The sequence below is a fragment of the Orycteropus afer genome, unplaced genomic scaffold (genome assembly GCF_000298275.1).
Source record: "Orycteropus afer afer isolate SDZICR_OR568_19922 unplaced genomic scaffold, OryAfe1.0 scaffold00040, whole genome shotgun sequence".
In the NCBI taxonomy this organism is placed as follows: Eukaryota; Metazoa; Chordata; class Mammalia; order Tubulidentata; family Orycteropodidae; genus Orycteropus; species Orycteropus afer.
This window is the reverse complement of record NW_006921627.1, coordinates 8,607,546-8,623,648: the sequence shown is the minus strand read 5'-3', so window position 1 is coordinate 8,623,648 and position 16,103 is coordinate 8,607,546. Positions and strand designations below refer to the sequence as shown.

The 16,103-nt window shown below is 45.0% G+C and overlaps 1 protein-coding gene across 1 annotated transcript in view; it reads left to right on the top strand.

The window, feature by feature from the left end:
* FGF6 (fibroblast growth factor 6) overlaps positions 1-14,429 on the top strand; it is a 16,029-nt gene extending 1,600 nt beyond the window's left edge. Inside the window, exons 2-3 of the mRNA XM_007937078.2 lie at positions 661-764; positions 14,253-14,429. Coding sequence (XP_007935269.1) covers positions 661-764; positions 14,253-14,429 — 281 coding nt within the window. The remainder of the gene's footprint in view (positions 1-660; positions 765-14,252) is intronic.
* The last annotated feature ends 1,674 nt before the right edge of the window (positions 14,430-16,103 follow it).

Below are 16,103 nucleotides of genomic sequence, written 5' to 3'. Positions count from 1 at the left end.
CATCTATTTAATTCATAATTTAAATGACTATTTTCCATTTATAGATGCTACCAAAAGCCAAACACACTGCCATCAAGTCAGATCCGACCCATAGCGACCCCTCCTTGGGTTTCTGAGGCAGTATCACTATGGAAGTAGATTGCCCAACCTTCCTTCCAAGGAGTGGCTGGTGGGTTTGAACCTCCAGTGTTCTGGTTAGCAGTCAAAGGCCTTAGGCACTATGCCACCAGAGCTCTGGTTTTAGAGATTAAATCATGGGAATTCATTCAAACATATGGAGTATATATTAAAATAAATAAATAAAAGACTAATCAGCAGTAATTTTTTTACCCAGGTTAAAGACCTCATGTGATTATGTCAGTGAAAGCTCAGATTCAAAGCTAATCTCAGGCGGATACGTAAGCAGTGATTCTATTCTCTAAAAGTTCTGATGTCAGAACTTTCCTAGAGGAATTGAATTTTTAACAGGATAGTGGCAGAACTTGCCCAGACTAGCAGCAGGGATCCCCCAAAGCTAGAGGAAAAAGGATGAAGACCATGGAGTGTCCAGCCCCTGAGAAATAGGGGATGGACTTAGATGCCCTTTTCAAATCATACTAGGCTGACTCCCACTCTGATCCATACAAGCCTGAAGTAACATGGACTCCGTTTCTTTGTCAGGTTTACTGGAAATTTCCACAGTGGAGCGAGGTGTGGTGAGTCTCTTCGGAGTGAAAAGTGCCCTCTTCGTTGCCATGAACAGTAAAGGAAGGTTGTACACAACGGTGAGTTCATCAGACCAGGGGAAACCAGGTTTTATGAGGCCTGAAGCATATTCTGTTTAAGAAAATAATAGGAAATTTTGAGTAGAGAAGTGAATATTTATCTAGAATGAAAAAAGAAGGAACTGTTAAATGAGCTAGCCATAGGTATTATTTAAAAAATAATTGTTAGTGTACCTAAGGGGCATTGACACCAAACCTCATTGTTAGTTGACATTGATTGGCTCTAACTCCTTGTTGTTGTTATGTGCCATCAAGTCAGAACCGACTTATAGCAACCCTTCCTTGGGTTTCCAAGGCAGTATCACTACGGAAGTAGATTGCCCCATCTTCCTTCCAAGGAGTGACTGGTGGGTTTGACCACCAGCCTTCTGGTTAGCAGTCAAGTACCTTAGGCAGTACGCTACCAGAGCTCCCCTCCAACTCCTAGTGACCTTATAAGAGAAAGAAACGTCACTCGTGTGTTCCTGCACCAGCTTCATAACCGTTGGAATGTTTGAGCCATCGTTGTGGCTATTGTGTCAATCCATCTCTTTGAGGGAAATTTTCCTTCATTTTTGCTGACCTACCACACCATGTTAGCGTCAATTAACTGGCCTCAGCAACCTATTTTTCCTTCATCCTGCCTACCAGGGCCTTTGCAATCAAACAGGAATAGTAGCTCCAAAAACTATTGGGTCAGAAGGAAAAGTGTGTTCTGCCATGAAACGGTCATCCAGGTACACAATCAGGCTCAGAAGACAAATCTGTCTTTCAGCCTGAGCATGTTGCTGTCCACAGTCCTTTCTCTGACAGGGCAACCTCTCTTCACTTTTCATCCCCCTCCTTGGTCCTTTTTTATACAAAAGGAGTAAAAATAGAGGCTATTTTTGCTCACCTTCAAAAATTTGTTGAAATTTTATCCTACGGTTTTAAGACCTCTGACATCTGATCCCATAGGCTGGACAAGTGTCATCCCTGTTACTTATATCTCCTTGGCCTGCCCCTGACTCTACCCCTACTCTTTTTACTCTGTCATACATCATTCCTGGGAGGGCGGATGCTAACATTTGGTTAATGTAACCAACTTCTAAGCCGTTTACTAAAACCTCAGCTATCTCTTTGACCCACTCATTTCTGGGTCTCTTAACCTGTGATTAGAACTATTTCAAAATACACACTGGGAAAATGGCCCTAAGACATTAAAGAAATAGCATTGTTTGGACAGAAATATCATTAGGTCTAATCAATTCTGACTCGTAGTGACCCTATACACAACAGAACAGAACACTGCCAGGCTTAGGCCATTCTCACAATCATTGCTATATTTGAGCCCATTGTTGCAAACCATTTTGTCAGTCCATCTCATTGAAGGTCTTCCTCTTTTTCACTGACTCTCTACCAAGCATGATATCCTTTTCCAGGGACTGGTACCTCCTGATAATAAGTCTAAAGTACGTGAGACAAAGTCTCACCATCCTTCCTTCAAAGCAGCATTCTGGTTGTACTTTTTCTAAGACAGAAATAAGAAGACTAAAAAGGAAGACCTCCCAGCAGCCAACAGGGAACACTAGAGTTATTTATGGGAAGGGTGTGGAAGGCTGTCCTGCTTCTTCTTGGAGGACAGACTGAGGATCCGGGTTGGTAGTGGGTTCTGGAGAGGAAGTCTACAACTTACTAGACTGAGTTACCCAGGTGGCCTCTGCTTCAAGATCTTTAGCACTAATACCTACAAGTGTGGCCAATTTCTGGCATGGTTTGCATAGAGACAGGGACAGATCAAAATCAGTGGGTCTTGGCACAAGTCTGTGGACTGGTTACATCATCTTGTTAACTTGTTAAAAACACAGATTTCCAGGGGTGTCCCTCAGAGTACGTTATTCAGTAGGGCTAGAATAGGGGCCCGGAAATCTGTTTATTGGTTTGTTTTTGTTTTGAGGTTTTCCAGGTGTCTTGTGGGCACAGGCAGGTTTGGGAACCACTAAGCTGCATAGCCTCTGTAGGGCAGGGAATCATCCCTTCCTGGGTATTACACCATCCCTGAGAGTCCCTCCAAGGGTTGGGTGAGATGAAACAAGGCATTGGAATTGGAATGCTCCTTCTACCACTTTCTGGAAAAGTGATGGACAGAACAAGAGAGAGCCTAAGACCCATATGGGCTGAACATTTACACTAGGTAAATACACTCCTTGGAGAGATCAACCATGGGAGTATAGGAGGGCTGGTTATGCACAGGTAGACAGCTCAGTGGGCAGGAGTGCATGGAGGGAAGGACACAGGGAAGAAGTAACATAACTATGGGGAGGAGGTGGGAAGAGACCTGATTGATGCATTGTGGGAAATTGCAGTTAATGTCATGAGACAAAGTGTATTTGAATTGCTGTATGGAAAATGATTTGCTCTGTAAACTTTCACCCAAACCACGATAAAAATTAAGAGATAGCAAGAGAGAGAGCCTAGGACCCATCCTAGATTTAATGGGGCAGGTACCTTCTGCGGAGTGACTTGAAGGACATCATCCCAAAGAGCCACTTCTCACCAGTCTACCTAATGCCTGGAATCCCACTGAATTGAAGAGCCCCAGGATTGGGGTTGATGGCTGTGGGACTTTACACAAGGGGCTTTTTCCTCCTGGAAGAAAGTACAAATTAAGTAAACTTTATTATGGATTGATATGAGTCAGAATCCACAGTCCGTGAAGGGCACAAACAGTTAAGTGCTCAGCTGCTAACTGAAAAGTTGAAGGCTGAAAGCCACACAGAAGCACCTTGGAAGAAAGTTCTGGTGACCTGCTTCCAAAAGGTTACGGTCATGGAACTCTATGGGGCAATTCTACTCTGCACACATGGGGTCGCCATCAGCTAGAATTAACTCGATGGTCACCCGTTTGGTTTTTTTGGTTTATCATTGCCACCTTTACCAACAAATTAGATTTTTTTTTTCTCTACCCAGGAAGTAATTCATCTGGGGAGAGAAGGAGGGCTACAAAGGGTAAATTTATCCATTTCCCACTTTAAATCTAGTGGCCCTGGCAGCAAAAACTAGGGAGGCTAGAACTATGAGAATTAACAATTAGAGAACGCACCACAAATAGGGGAATGTTTTCACAAGTGGCAAATGGAAAGGAAAAAACTCTTTGTTGTGTGGACTGACTCATGTGTGTGGGCCACCCCCGAGCCTTCACCTGGCAGCTCCATTAGGCAAGTGGCTTTAAAAGGGGTCAAAGTAGGTTTATGAGCTATAGGGCTCCCTCAATGAGCAGAGACCAGGAAAAAGGAGGATTTCTCGTTTGCCTGCCTATCCCACCCTGACTCATAGAGATCCCTCTTTCTACAGAAGTTGATTGCCCAACCTTCCTTTGGAGGAGTGGTTGGTGTGTTTGAACCACCAGCCTTTTGGTTAGCAGTCAAATGCGTCAGGCACTACCCCACCAGAGCTCTCCCCACCCCTATAGCAGTTGACCTGAAAGCTCCTGCTTTGAAGAGGGGCATTCTCCTTTCTGAACCCCAGGGCTAGGCAGCCCTATACGGAAAATGGGTCTGGGTAGAGGTTCCTGCAGAGCAGTGGGACTGGGAACCAGGTGCTCCAACACTCTCTATCCCTCCCTCCTCTGCCCCTCAGGGGCCCATTATCACAGTCTAAAAAAACAATTGCCAACTGATCCCCGGAGCCAGGAAGACTCCCGCTGGGTGATGATTTCATTCACACTATTTCCCTTTAAGCCCCCAGAGCTGCCTCTTCTCTCTGTGGCTCAGCTGCTCCTGCCGCTAATGGGCTTTCCTCATGGGGAGGGAGAGGACTGTGCAGGGTATGTTTGGGGGGTGGGGTGGAAGAGGGGAGACCAAGGGGACAATACTTGGTCTGAGGACTCAAAGCCTGGAAAACCCAACCAGGAGAAGTGAACTTCCAACATGTCTGCCTCTAGGAAAGAGGGGTGCAGAGCCTCCTGACAGTTTGGCCTGCCCTTCTTAGCAAATAGCTCTGACTGAGCCAAAAATTTAAACAGCTAACCTGTAAAGTCACCAATTCAAATCCACCCAGAGACCCTGGGAAGACAGGCCTGGTGATCTGCTTCTGAAAGGTCACAGCCTTGAAAAGCCCTATGGAGCAGTTCTACTGTGCACACATGGGGTTGCCTAGGAGTCAGAATCAAGTCAATGACAACTAGTTTTTATTTTTATTCATTTATTTTTATTGAGCATTTACATTTGCATTATCTCACAGTACCCCTGTGAGGTTCATGTGATTATTATCCTCACTTTATTTATTTGTTTTCCATCCCCAACCCTAACCCCGTCTCCTCCACTCCCTGTCCAGTAACCCCCCCCCCCATGCTCCTCATAGTTATGCACTCCTTTGTGTCCTGCATTTCCTCCATGCAAATGTTGCCCCTCTGGTGCCCCATCGATTGCTCCAAGGGATGTATCTCCACAGAGTATGTGGGTGCATCACCCTAGGTTGATTGGTCTGCTTGTACATCTTGTTTACTATTGGGCTGAGAGTCAGCCCCTGGCAGTGAGTTTTATTCCAGGCCCAAAAGGTATCCCAGGGCCATAGTATTAGGGTTCTCACCAGACTCCATCCGACCAGTAATTCTGGTCATTATTGTGTTTTTGGATTTTGTTCCACGTTTTTCCTCCCACTCTATCCAGGATCGCCTTCCCTGAGTGGTTGGCATTGGTAGCCAGGCACCCTCTATTTCTTCTGGTCTTGAGGGCCATCATGTCCTAGGGCTGATTGTCCTATTATCCTCACTTTAGAGATCCAAACACTATGTCTCCAAGGGTTGGGGCTTTTCTAAGGTTGCAGTTGCAGTCAAGTCTGTGCAGACCTGTTTCCAGGACATGTAGAGTCGTGTAGAGTTGTTCCCTCAGGGCTCTGCAGATAGTGCATGTAAAGCAGGCAACGCAAGTGCATTTGGTGGTATGGACTGTGACCTGAGTTCTAGTCCAGGCCCAGCCCACCCAAAGACTACTTGTCTTACTTTGGGCAAAGTCACTGAGCTTCTCTGGGTCTGGGTCTCTGCCCTCTCAGCTGTAAATTGAGGCAGAACTTAGTGAATTTCAACCTCCTTGATCCTTTTGAAGGAGCTCTCATGGCACTGTGGTTGAACCATTGGGCTGCTAACCAAAATGTCGGTTGGTCAAACCTACCAGCTGGTCTTTGGGAGAAAGATGAGGCAGTCTACTTCTATAAAGATTTATAGCCTTGGACACCCAGTTCTAGTCAGTTCTAGTCTGTCCTATAGGGACACTAGGAAGCTCTGGTGGTGTAGTGCCTAAGGCATTTGACTGCTAACCAGAAGCCTGGCAGTTCAAACCCACCAGCCACTCCTTGGAAGGAATGTTGGGCAATCTACTCGGAAACCCAAGGAGGGGTCACTCGGCAGTGAGGTGGTTTTTTTTTTTTTTTTTTTTTAATAGGGTCACTTTGAATCAGAATTGAGTCAATGGCAGTGGGTTTAGTGTTTGTTTTGATCCTCTTTGAAGAAGTCCTGGTGGTGCAGTTGTTTAAAGAATGCCACAGGAGAAAGATGTAGCATTCTGTTTCCTTAAAGATTTACCGACTTTGAAATCCTATCAGCAGTTTTACTCTGTCCTATAGAGTCAGTATGACTTGGACTAGATGGAAGTGGGTTTGGTTTGGTTTTTGGTTGATCCTCTCTAGTTTCCTGAGTAGTGCTAACCAAAAAGTTGGTAGTTCAAAGTGACACACCTGGGAAGAAGAGTCAAGAATTTCCTTCTACACGATCAACCATTGAAAACCCTGTGGAGTGCAGCTCTGCTTTCACACAAATGGGTCACTATGAGTCAGAATCGACTCAAGGGCAATAAGTTTTGGTTGATCCTCTTTAAAATATGTTTGTTTGTTTGTTTGTTTGTTTTAAAAAAAGGTTAAGGATCTCCATCTGACAGTGGTTCTGTTAGAATGCCTTGGTTGAGAAAAAGACTGACAACAAGCTCCTAGGGTTTCAGTTATGTTTTTAAGTGATTTTGGCTTTACTAATTATAACAACTTGTACATCCTCTTATGAGGAGCCCTGGTGGTGCAATGTGTAAGTGCTTACCTACTAACTGAAAGCTTGGTGGTTTGAACTCACCAGCCACTCTACAGGAGAAAAGACCTGATGCTCTGCTCCCATAAAGATGTCAGGCTAGGAGACCCTCTGGGAAAGTTCTACTCTGTCCTAGAGGGTGGCTATAAATTGGAAATGACTCGATGACACACAGCACCAACAACACAACAGCCTTTTAATAGAGAATAGCACGTCACTGTGCAAAATACTACATTTCATTCATAGTGGCCTTTGGTTCTCATCTGGGGCAATATGTTGGGGCAGAGGTACCAATCTTTCCCTCCTTCAGTTAGGTGCTACTCTCATGGAGCAGAGAACAGCCTTCCTGAGGGAATGGGAAAAGTTCCACACATATGATAACATGTGGCTGTGCAGGGAGATGGGTGAGGGAAGGTGGGAACCTGGGCCTGGGTTGTACATGAAAACCTGCAAGCACCCTGCAGACAAATCTTATAAATGGCTTTGCCTGTGGTCCACCTGCTCCACAGAGCTGTGCAAGAATGAGAAGAATGATACACCTGATGAAAACATTTTCAAACCCTTCTAAACTAACAGTGCAAGTTGTATGTTACGAAGAGGTTAGCTTCAGAGCTGTGAGATATTTCTCCATTTCAGTTATGGACAGAAAAAGAAACAGCTGGAAACTGCAGAAGGAAAGAGTCTTCCTTTTTGCTCTCATTGCCCCACCTTCTACTCCAGCCCATGCCACCCCCTCAGTCAGGGGTACCAGAGGCAAATGGCCAAAGGAAGCTATAGAATGAAGATCTTCAAAGGCGAGAATAGTCCAGTGATTTAGTTCCATCTAAAGATAAGAGAAAGAGCCCTGGTGGCACAACAGTTAAGTGCTCAGCTGCTAGCTGAAAGGCTGATGGTCTGAACCCACCCAGCAGCTCCACACCCTTAAAGATTACAGCCTAGAAAACCTTATGGGGCAGCTCTGCTTTGTAACAGAGACAGTATGAATTGAAATCAACTCAGTGGAACCCACTGACAACAACCAAGACAAGAGGGGAGTCCCTGGGTGGTGCAAATGGTTGTTGTACTTGGTTGCTAACTGAAAGGTTAGCGATGATTCAAGTCTACCCAAAAAGGCAACTAGGAAGAAAGTTCTGGTGATCTACTAATGAAAACTCAGCCATTGAAAACCCTATAGAGCACAATTCTACTCTGATTATCATGGGGCCACTGTAAGCCAGGGTCTAGCAAACAGCAACTTGTAACTGGTACAAAAGACAAAAGGATGGATGTCAGGTCTACCCCAGACTTTTAGGGGCATTTCTGCCAGAAGTAACTCATGTTGAAACACCCATAGATCTGCCTTTCTCCAAAATGAGAGCAGAAAACTTTAAAGACTTTGGTTCCATGTAAGTCTGATTAGACCTACAGGAATTGAAGACACTGGGGCTTGAGGTAGGTAAGCCCAGGAAATGTGAGCTGGCAGAATTATTTTCATTTGTTCAAGTAATCTATACGGTAGCTGCTTTTATTAACATGGCATTCACTTGGCTCTAGGACTTTGCTCACCAGAGCCAACATTCCCGAGTCATGAGAACTCAGAGCTAAGGGATACAACCAAGAATCCCACAAGCTTAAAGCCTCAGACTGCATCAAAGAGTCCAATGAAAATGCATTATTTTGACCTTACTCCACGTACTTCATAGACACCTGAACCTCATGGGGGACAGGAGGTGGACACTGAAAGTGGGAGAGATAAGGGTAAGGGAGAAGTCTTTTATAGCAAACTGTTTCATCTATTTCTCTTTTCTTCACTTAAGGTTTACACGGGATTCTGGGAAAGTCTAGGACTATGAGCTAGACTAGAGGAAAAGGAGGAGCTCTGGTATCGTAGTGCCTAAGGCATTTGACTGCTAACCAGAAGGCTGGTGGTTCAAACCCACCAGCCACTCCTCAGAAGGAAGGTTGGGCAATCTACTTCCATAGCAATACCGTCTCGGAAACCCAAGGAAGGGTCACTATGAGTCAGATCCGACTCAACAGCACATAACAACAAAAGAAAAGGACAGAATAGAAAGAATCAAGAGTGGGAAACTTTTAAAAGAGATAGGGGGATTTTAAATAATCAAAATCCAATTATAGCTGAAAACAATGTACAATGTATACAAACTACCTTCATGCACATTTAAACAAATGACATCTTAGGGGACCCAGACATTTAGACATGGCTGGGTTTGTCAATGGACACATTCTAGACAGGGGGACTGGACAAATGCCCTTAGAGTTTCTTGCCAAAATTACCCAATTCCTCCCCCTTCCTACTCTCTTCCCCCTCCCTCCCCAGCCAAGGTTTTATTTCCTCTCTGGAGTTTGCAAACAGCACATGAAACCTCTCCCTTATGTACCATCCAGGTCAGAAATAAATTTTCCTGGAAACTATCAGGAGCAGAGTCCTCTCCAGGGACAAATAAAGTGAGAAGAGAGGGGAAAGCAGGTGGGCATAGAGGAGCTGTGGCAGAACAAGGAGACCACCAGTTTCTGATAAAAATGTTTTCTCATTTCCTGCTCCCCCCATCCTGAATTCCTTTTCAATTTTTTAATAATTTACTTATTTGAATAGGTAATACATTAATATAGTTTAAGGGAAAGAAAGGTACAAAAGAGTATGCAACGGAAATGAAGTCTCAGTCCCACCACTGTCTCACAGCTACTGAATTCCTTCCCAGAGGCAGCCACTGTTACCAGCTTCTGGTGCACCGTTCCAGGAATAACCTATGGGTGTATGTGCAAGCTTATTGGCATCATTTAAGGGAAAAAAAAAAAAAAAAAAATCACACAAATAGCATACTATACATGCTGTCCTAAACCTTGATTTTTCACTTCAAATCATAGAATGAAACCATGGTCTTTAAAATCATTCCATATCAGTGCACAGAGAAAGTTCTCATTCTTCTCATGGCTGTGTAGTATTCCATTGGCTGAATGGCCTATAAACGAGTTAATCATTCCCACCTTAATAGACAATCAGGTGGTTTCCAGTCTTTTACTGTTACAAATAATGCTTCAATGAGTAACCTTTGTATACATGTGTGAGTGTACCAGGAGCCTTGGTGATGCAACTGTTAAGCACTCTGCTGCTAACCAAAAGGTTGGTAATTCGAATTTACGCAGCAGCCCTGCCGGAGAAAGACCTGGTGATCGGCCCACATAAGATTAGAGCCTAGGAAATGCTATGAGGAAGTCCTACTCTGTCCCATGTGGTCACTTGAGTTGAAAAGTGACTCAACAGAATATGGTACTGAGAGAATGGGGTGCTACTCTGACAGATACCTAAAATGTGGAAACAGGAGTGGAGTGTGTCCTTGATCCGAGACCTGGCGTATGGCATGAGAAACAGCAGCAGCAGAGCCCAGACACCAGCATGAAAGATGGCAGCAACAGAGCCCAGAGACAGGCATTAAACAGCAACAGGCTTACCAGCCCACGGAGGAGAAAGCCGGGTGCCATTGGATAGTGGCTTCGTGGAGGAGTGGGTTGCCTTCGGGCATTAATTGGTAGAGAAGACTGACATGAAATGGAGTAGCAGTTTGGCCAGCCCACCGAGCAAGGAAACAGTGGTTTTAGGGCAGGAAGATTTCCGACGGAGTGGGTTGCCTTTGGCATTAATCAGCAGAAGCGGAGACACCAAGGAAACGGGAGCAGAGCTGCCTCAGCCTGAAAGGGTAGGACCATGGCCTTTAGGGATGGAACCACCATAGCCCCCTAGGTTTCAGAGCAAGACCTTCACCAACTGGGTTCTGGAGTGTGGGGCTGCTTGTTCATGTGCAGCTTTATTTCTCAGTTAATTTTCACAATCAATCCTCAGATGAATTTCTCCTAGAACTTTAGCTTCCAGAGCTTATATCCTGTGATTGATGCTACATTTCACGCACAGGTGGAAAACCATGATCCAGAGAGGCTCCCAATGAGTGTGGGCCAGGCCAGAGCATCAGCCTCTCTCCTTCTCCTGGCTCTGCACTCTTTTCGTGCAACCTCTCCATGTCCCAGTCATTCATCAATAACTACAGCACTTGAAAGCCAAGTTGTCCAACAACCCACAGCAAATGTTAGGGAAATGTGGTTCAGGATAAGAAGTATTTGTTGTTATTACATGCCACCAAGTCAATTTTTGACACATTGTGACCCCATGTGACACAGTAGAACTGCTCCAAAGGGTTTTCTAGGCTGTAATCCTCAGGGAAAGGAGTGCTGGTGGTATAGCACTTAAAGTACTTGACTGTTAACCAGAAGGTTGGTGGCTCAAACCCACCATCTACTCTTCAGGAGAAAGATGAGGAAGTCTGCTTCTGTAAAGATTTACAGCTGTGGAAACCCTACAGGGCAGTTCTACTCTGTCCTCCAGGGTCACTATGAGTTGGAATCAACTGAATGGCAGTCGGTTTTTTGTTTTGTTTTGTTTTTGTTTTTGTTTTGAGGTAATCTTTAGGGAAGCATATCACCAGGTCTTTCTTCCACAAAGCTGCTGGGTGAGTTCAAACTGCCAGACTTTTAGGTTAGCAGCCAAACGCTTACCTGTTGCACCACCAGGACTCTTTCAAGAAATCTTAAGTGGTTTTTAATGTAAAATAGTTCATGACTTAGTTGGGGAATTATAATGCTTAGTATTTTTAATTTTACTTATTTGCCAGGTACTGTAACAAGGGCTTTCCACACGTTATCTGAAGTAATGGTCACTCCATCTCTACAAGATAATCACTGATACTGTTCCCAGTTTATAGATGAAAGAACTGAGGTTTGGGAGGTTAAAATGACACCCACATTCACATAGCTAAGTGACAGGGGAGCTGAGATTTAATCATGGTCAGTAAAGCCTCAAAGCTATTGTGCAAATACGCCCTTTACCTCCATTCATTAGTTTATTCTCCCTCCCTTTTGGACATTCTTTCATCCATCCATTCCACAAATATTTAGTGAGCACCCGTACCAAGAAAAAACAAAGGATAGTTAGTGAGGACCAAAACTCTCTAGTGTAGTATTTCACAAGCCAATTGATGGGGCTTGTGAAATCTTTTACCTTCATCTCACAAATTAACATATGTAAAAGTGCTTTGGAAATAATAAATTACAGGCAAAAAACAAAAGCAAAACCCAGTTGCTATGGAGTCAGTTCACTCATGGAGACCCCATGTGTGTCAGAATTGAACTGTGCTCCATAAGATTTTCAGTGGCTGATTTTTTAGGAGTAAATCGCCAGACCTTTCTTTCAAGGCAACTCTGAGTGGTCTTGAACCCACAACCTTGCAGTTATCAGCAAACTGTGTTACGCAAATTACACTACCTAGGGACTCCAAATTACTGGCAGAAAGGGAGAAAAGAGGGAAATAAATTTAGCATTGGAAATGGGGGAGAGGGTCAATAAGTTCCCCTAAATCATACTTCCCTCTCTCTCACTCTCATACTACATTTAAAGTGCCTAAATCTATGGGAGGGAGCTCTGGTAGCATAGTGCCTAAGGCACATGACTGCTAACCAGAAGCCTGGCAGTTCAAACCCCCCAGCCACTCCTCGGAAGGAAGGTTGGGCAATCTACTTCCATAGTGAAACCGCCTCGGAAACCGAAGGAGGGGTCGCTATGAGTCGGGTCCGACTCAATGGCACATAACAACAATGACAACAACAAATCTATGGGAAGCATCCATATTTTTCAGCATTAAAAAAAAAAAAATGTCACCAAGTCGATTCCAACTCATGGTGACCCCACGTGTGCAGAAGAGAACGATGCTCCATAGGTATTTCAAGGCTGGGACCTTTTGAAAGCAGATTGCCAAACCTTACTTCCAAGTCACCACCAGGTGGTTTGAACCACTGAAAACTTCCAGGTTAGTAGTCAAGCACTTAAGCATTTGCATCACCCAGGGATTCCTCTCTCAGTGTTGTCCTTATTAAAACATCATACTTTGAGCATCACTCACCCAGCAAGGCCCAATCCTTGTCTCAAGGATCTTAGAGTCCACAGGAAAGAAGAGCACGCCAATAGGGATTGCACGCTATGCTAAGTGTGGCCAGAGAGGTGCACACAAAAGGCTCTGGGAGCCCTGATGAGCTAGCTTGTTGCCATCCTTTCATAACAGGAAGAGGCACTCATCCATCCCCCACTGCCAGCAAGGCCAGGACACTCATACTACTATTCCTTTAGAGACAGTCAGACGACACTCCTGGCACAGCCAGTTAGCCATTGAGTAGGTTTTTTATAGCTGATGGTCTCAGTCAGCAGGAAGGAGTCAGAGTTTATACTCCACTTCTTTCTCTCTCTCTCTCTCTCTGTTTCATTCTTTATTTCTTCTGACAACTGCATCCTAGGTATCCTGGCTCCCATTTTGCTTTCTCTTCCTCTAGACTCCCCAAGCTGCTTCCTCTCAATAGCACAGAGATCCCTACAGCTACCCTCAGAGCAGCCACCCAGGCAGGCTCAGGGAAGAAAGGGCACTCTTTTCTAGGAATAAAGGAAGACTTGGGTGATTTATTGGGGATAAACTTGTTGATGTGTGACAGGAAGTCCAGCGTTCATTTTCTGAACAGGTGGCCCACACACGTTCCTCCACCAAATTAGCACTGAAGGGGGCGATTTGTCATTGGTCCCAGACTCCATGGCACCACCTGTCATATAGGGGACCCAGTTCTTTTCCCCATAAAAAAAATCACTGCTCCTCACCACCTCTGTTCTTCATGCCCCTGGAGAACCATGAATGCCGAAGAGGCACTGGGCATTTTCTAGGCTCAGAGGCAAAACCAAGAATGGCAGGAAAACAGACTGGGGAACACACAGCGAATAGAAAAAGTTAACATGTTCAACAGACAGTGGCTGGGATAGAAAGAAAGAAAGAAAGAAAAAATCATCTATGCCATGAACCCTTCCACTCCTTGCTCCCATTCTCCTTCACTATACACAGTTTCCAGACAAGGGGACTGAGGTCGAAAGGGGGAAACTGAGGCCCATGATCACAGAACAAAGGAGTGGAAGAGCTAGTATGCAGAACTCCAGGCTTTTGATCTCACTCCACTAGATGGCTTTCACAGTGGACCTGAAAAAACTGCCAGTGTATCCTTGTCTGGTCCTTTCTCTGAATGGAAGAGATTATCTTCTAAGTGATTATCGTCTAGCAAATGCCCTGAACTGGGAGTCAGGAAACTCAAACATAATAGCTTCAGCTCAACCCTGAGTGACATGGAGCATCCATCGCCCTCCCTGAGCCTTGATTTCCTAAAGGAGGGTAGGTGAGTGGGAAAACATGAGCTCTAAAGTTTCCTCCAGCTCCCATTATTCATGCTTCTGTCCATCTAGGATGGCTTAGCTCTTGTGGTGGTTGTTTTGCAAGGGAAAGGGCACTGGTGGGGGGGCCTACTATGTAAGACTCAGCTGGCACTTTACAGCACTCCTCCCTCATCATTCAGCCTCTGCTGTTTTTCTCTTTCTTTCACAGCCCAGCTTCCAAGAGGAATGCAAGTTCAGAGAAACTCTGCTACCCAACAATTACAATGCCTATGAGTCAGACCTGTATCGAGGTACCTACATTGCATTGAGCAAATATGGACGGGTAAAGCGGGGCAGCAAGGTGTCCCCAATCATGACCGTCACCCACTTCCTTCCCAGGATATAAGGACTCATGAAAGAAGATTCACAGGTTGAAAGCAGCATCTTTTCTATTGGAATTTTGCACAAGTGAACAACTTCCCTCACTCCCCAAGACTCATGAATCAGGCTTCTCTTGTGATTGAGGAGAACTGAGTTGGTTCCCTTGGCTATCTTTGTCTCCCATTCTCCTGCAACTGGACCCCATGACATGGAAGTCACCCAAGTGAGGAGTTGCAGCCAACTTCCTAGAAAGGCAATGGATCCCGAGCTCTGACCTCACCTGAGAGAAGGTATAGATAACATTTGTGGAATGTGACCATGTGCACAGAAGGAGGCCAGGAATGGAGTATGTGTGTGCCGATGTAGATCCATATATCTTTATATATCTTCTCAGAGCAAAGGCATTTCAGAGCATCGGGTTTCTCTCTCCCAGCATCATCGCTGCAGGAATCTGCTTGCAAGAATGTCACTTGTCAAACCAGCAGGATTGATGTGTGCTCCCATTCATCCTCTTTCCAATCATCTTTCCATGCAGGGGTCACTGACTGCATGAGCGGCACGGGTGGTGGGGAGCAGCTGTCCTCTAAGTGCCAAGAGGCCAGGATGAGAGGGAATAAGATTTAACCGCAAGCCAGAAAGAAAGTGACCAGGCAGTCCGAATTTCCTGACGATGAGGGCTCCGGGGGCACTGGAATGCATTGTCAGGGAAGCTGAAGGAGCAGGGGCAGACACTCCTAGGGTCTCCATAGAGCAGTGTCTAGGGCAGTGGAAGAAGGTCTGCAGGAGGCAACGGAATGGATTGGATGTTCTGTGGAAAGCCATACTGTCTGGAGGATCAAATACCATGTGTGGCTCCAAGAACAAGCAAGGGCCAGGCTACCTGCCCATAATATTTTTTCACTTTGCACTGGGTCTTATTTTAACTTCGGATGACAAGGATCCTAATAATGGCAACCTCTTTGGCAAGGGATAGGAGGTGCAAAATAGGGCATGAAGGAAGTAGAGAGGCTTTGGACTCCAGATGATAATTTGTCTCCAACTATGTCCAGGAAACTCACCCAAGTTCTCATCTGATATTCTCACTTCCTTCTTGGTCGTCCTCATCCCCATACACACTGTGGCCTGGATGTAGTCAAATGGGCACCGTGACCTCCAGAGTTTGCCCCCTCTTCTTTCTCATGGGAGGACGGTACAGACAGTCCCATGTTATGAACATCCAACTTACAGACAACTCACACTTGCCCTTTAATGTTATGTAAATTTGTCCTCACTTTGAAATGATTGAACCAACCTTTATTTGCAACAAATTATTTATCACAATCACCTTCACGTGCAGCTTTTAAATCATTGAAAAGACTTCAAGCCATTTCTTGCACTAAACTAAGGTTAAATAAGAACTATATGCACATCTTCAGACTTACCTACAAATATGACTTAAAGACACATTTAGGAACGGATCTTGTTCATAATTTGGGGACTGCCTGTAGTGATAATCCTGTGAAATCAAGAAGCCAAGTTGAAACAGCTCCTTGCCTTCTTGCCTCCTGTCTTTTGAGAGTATTTAAAGCAGAGGTTCCCCAAGCAACTATAAATGTTGTCTTCCCGGAGCCTTCAGATTCCTAAACCATTGGAACGTTCCTAAATCTGAAACCAGAGAGAGCCATATCAGAGTGCAAATATTTTCGGCATACGTGAACCA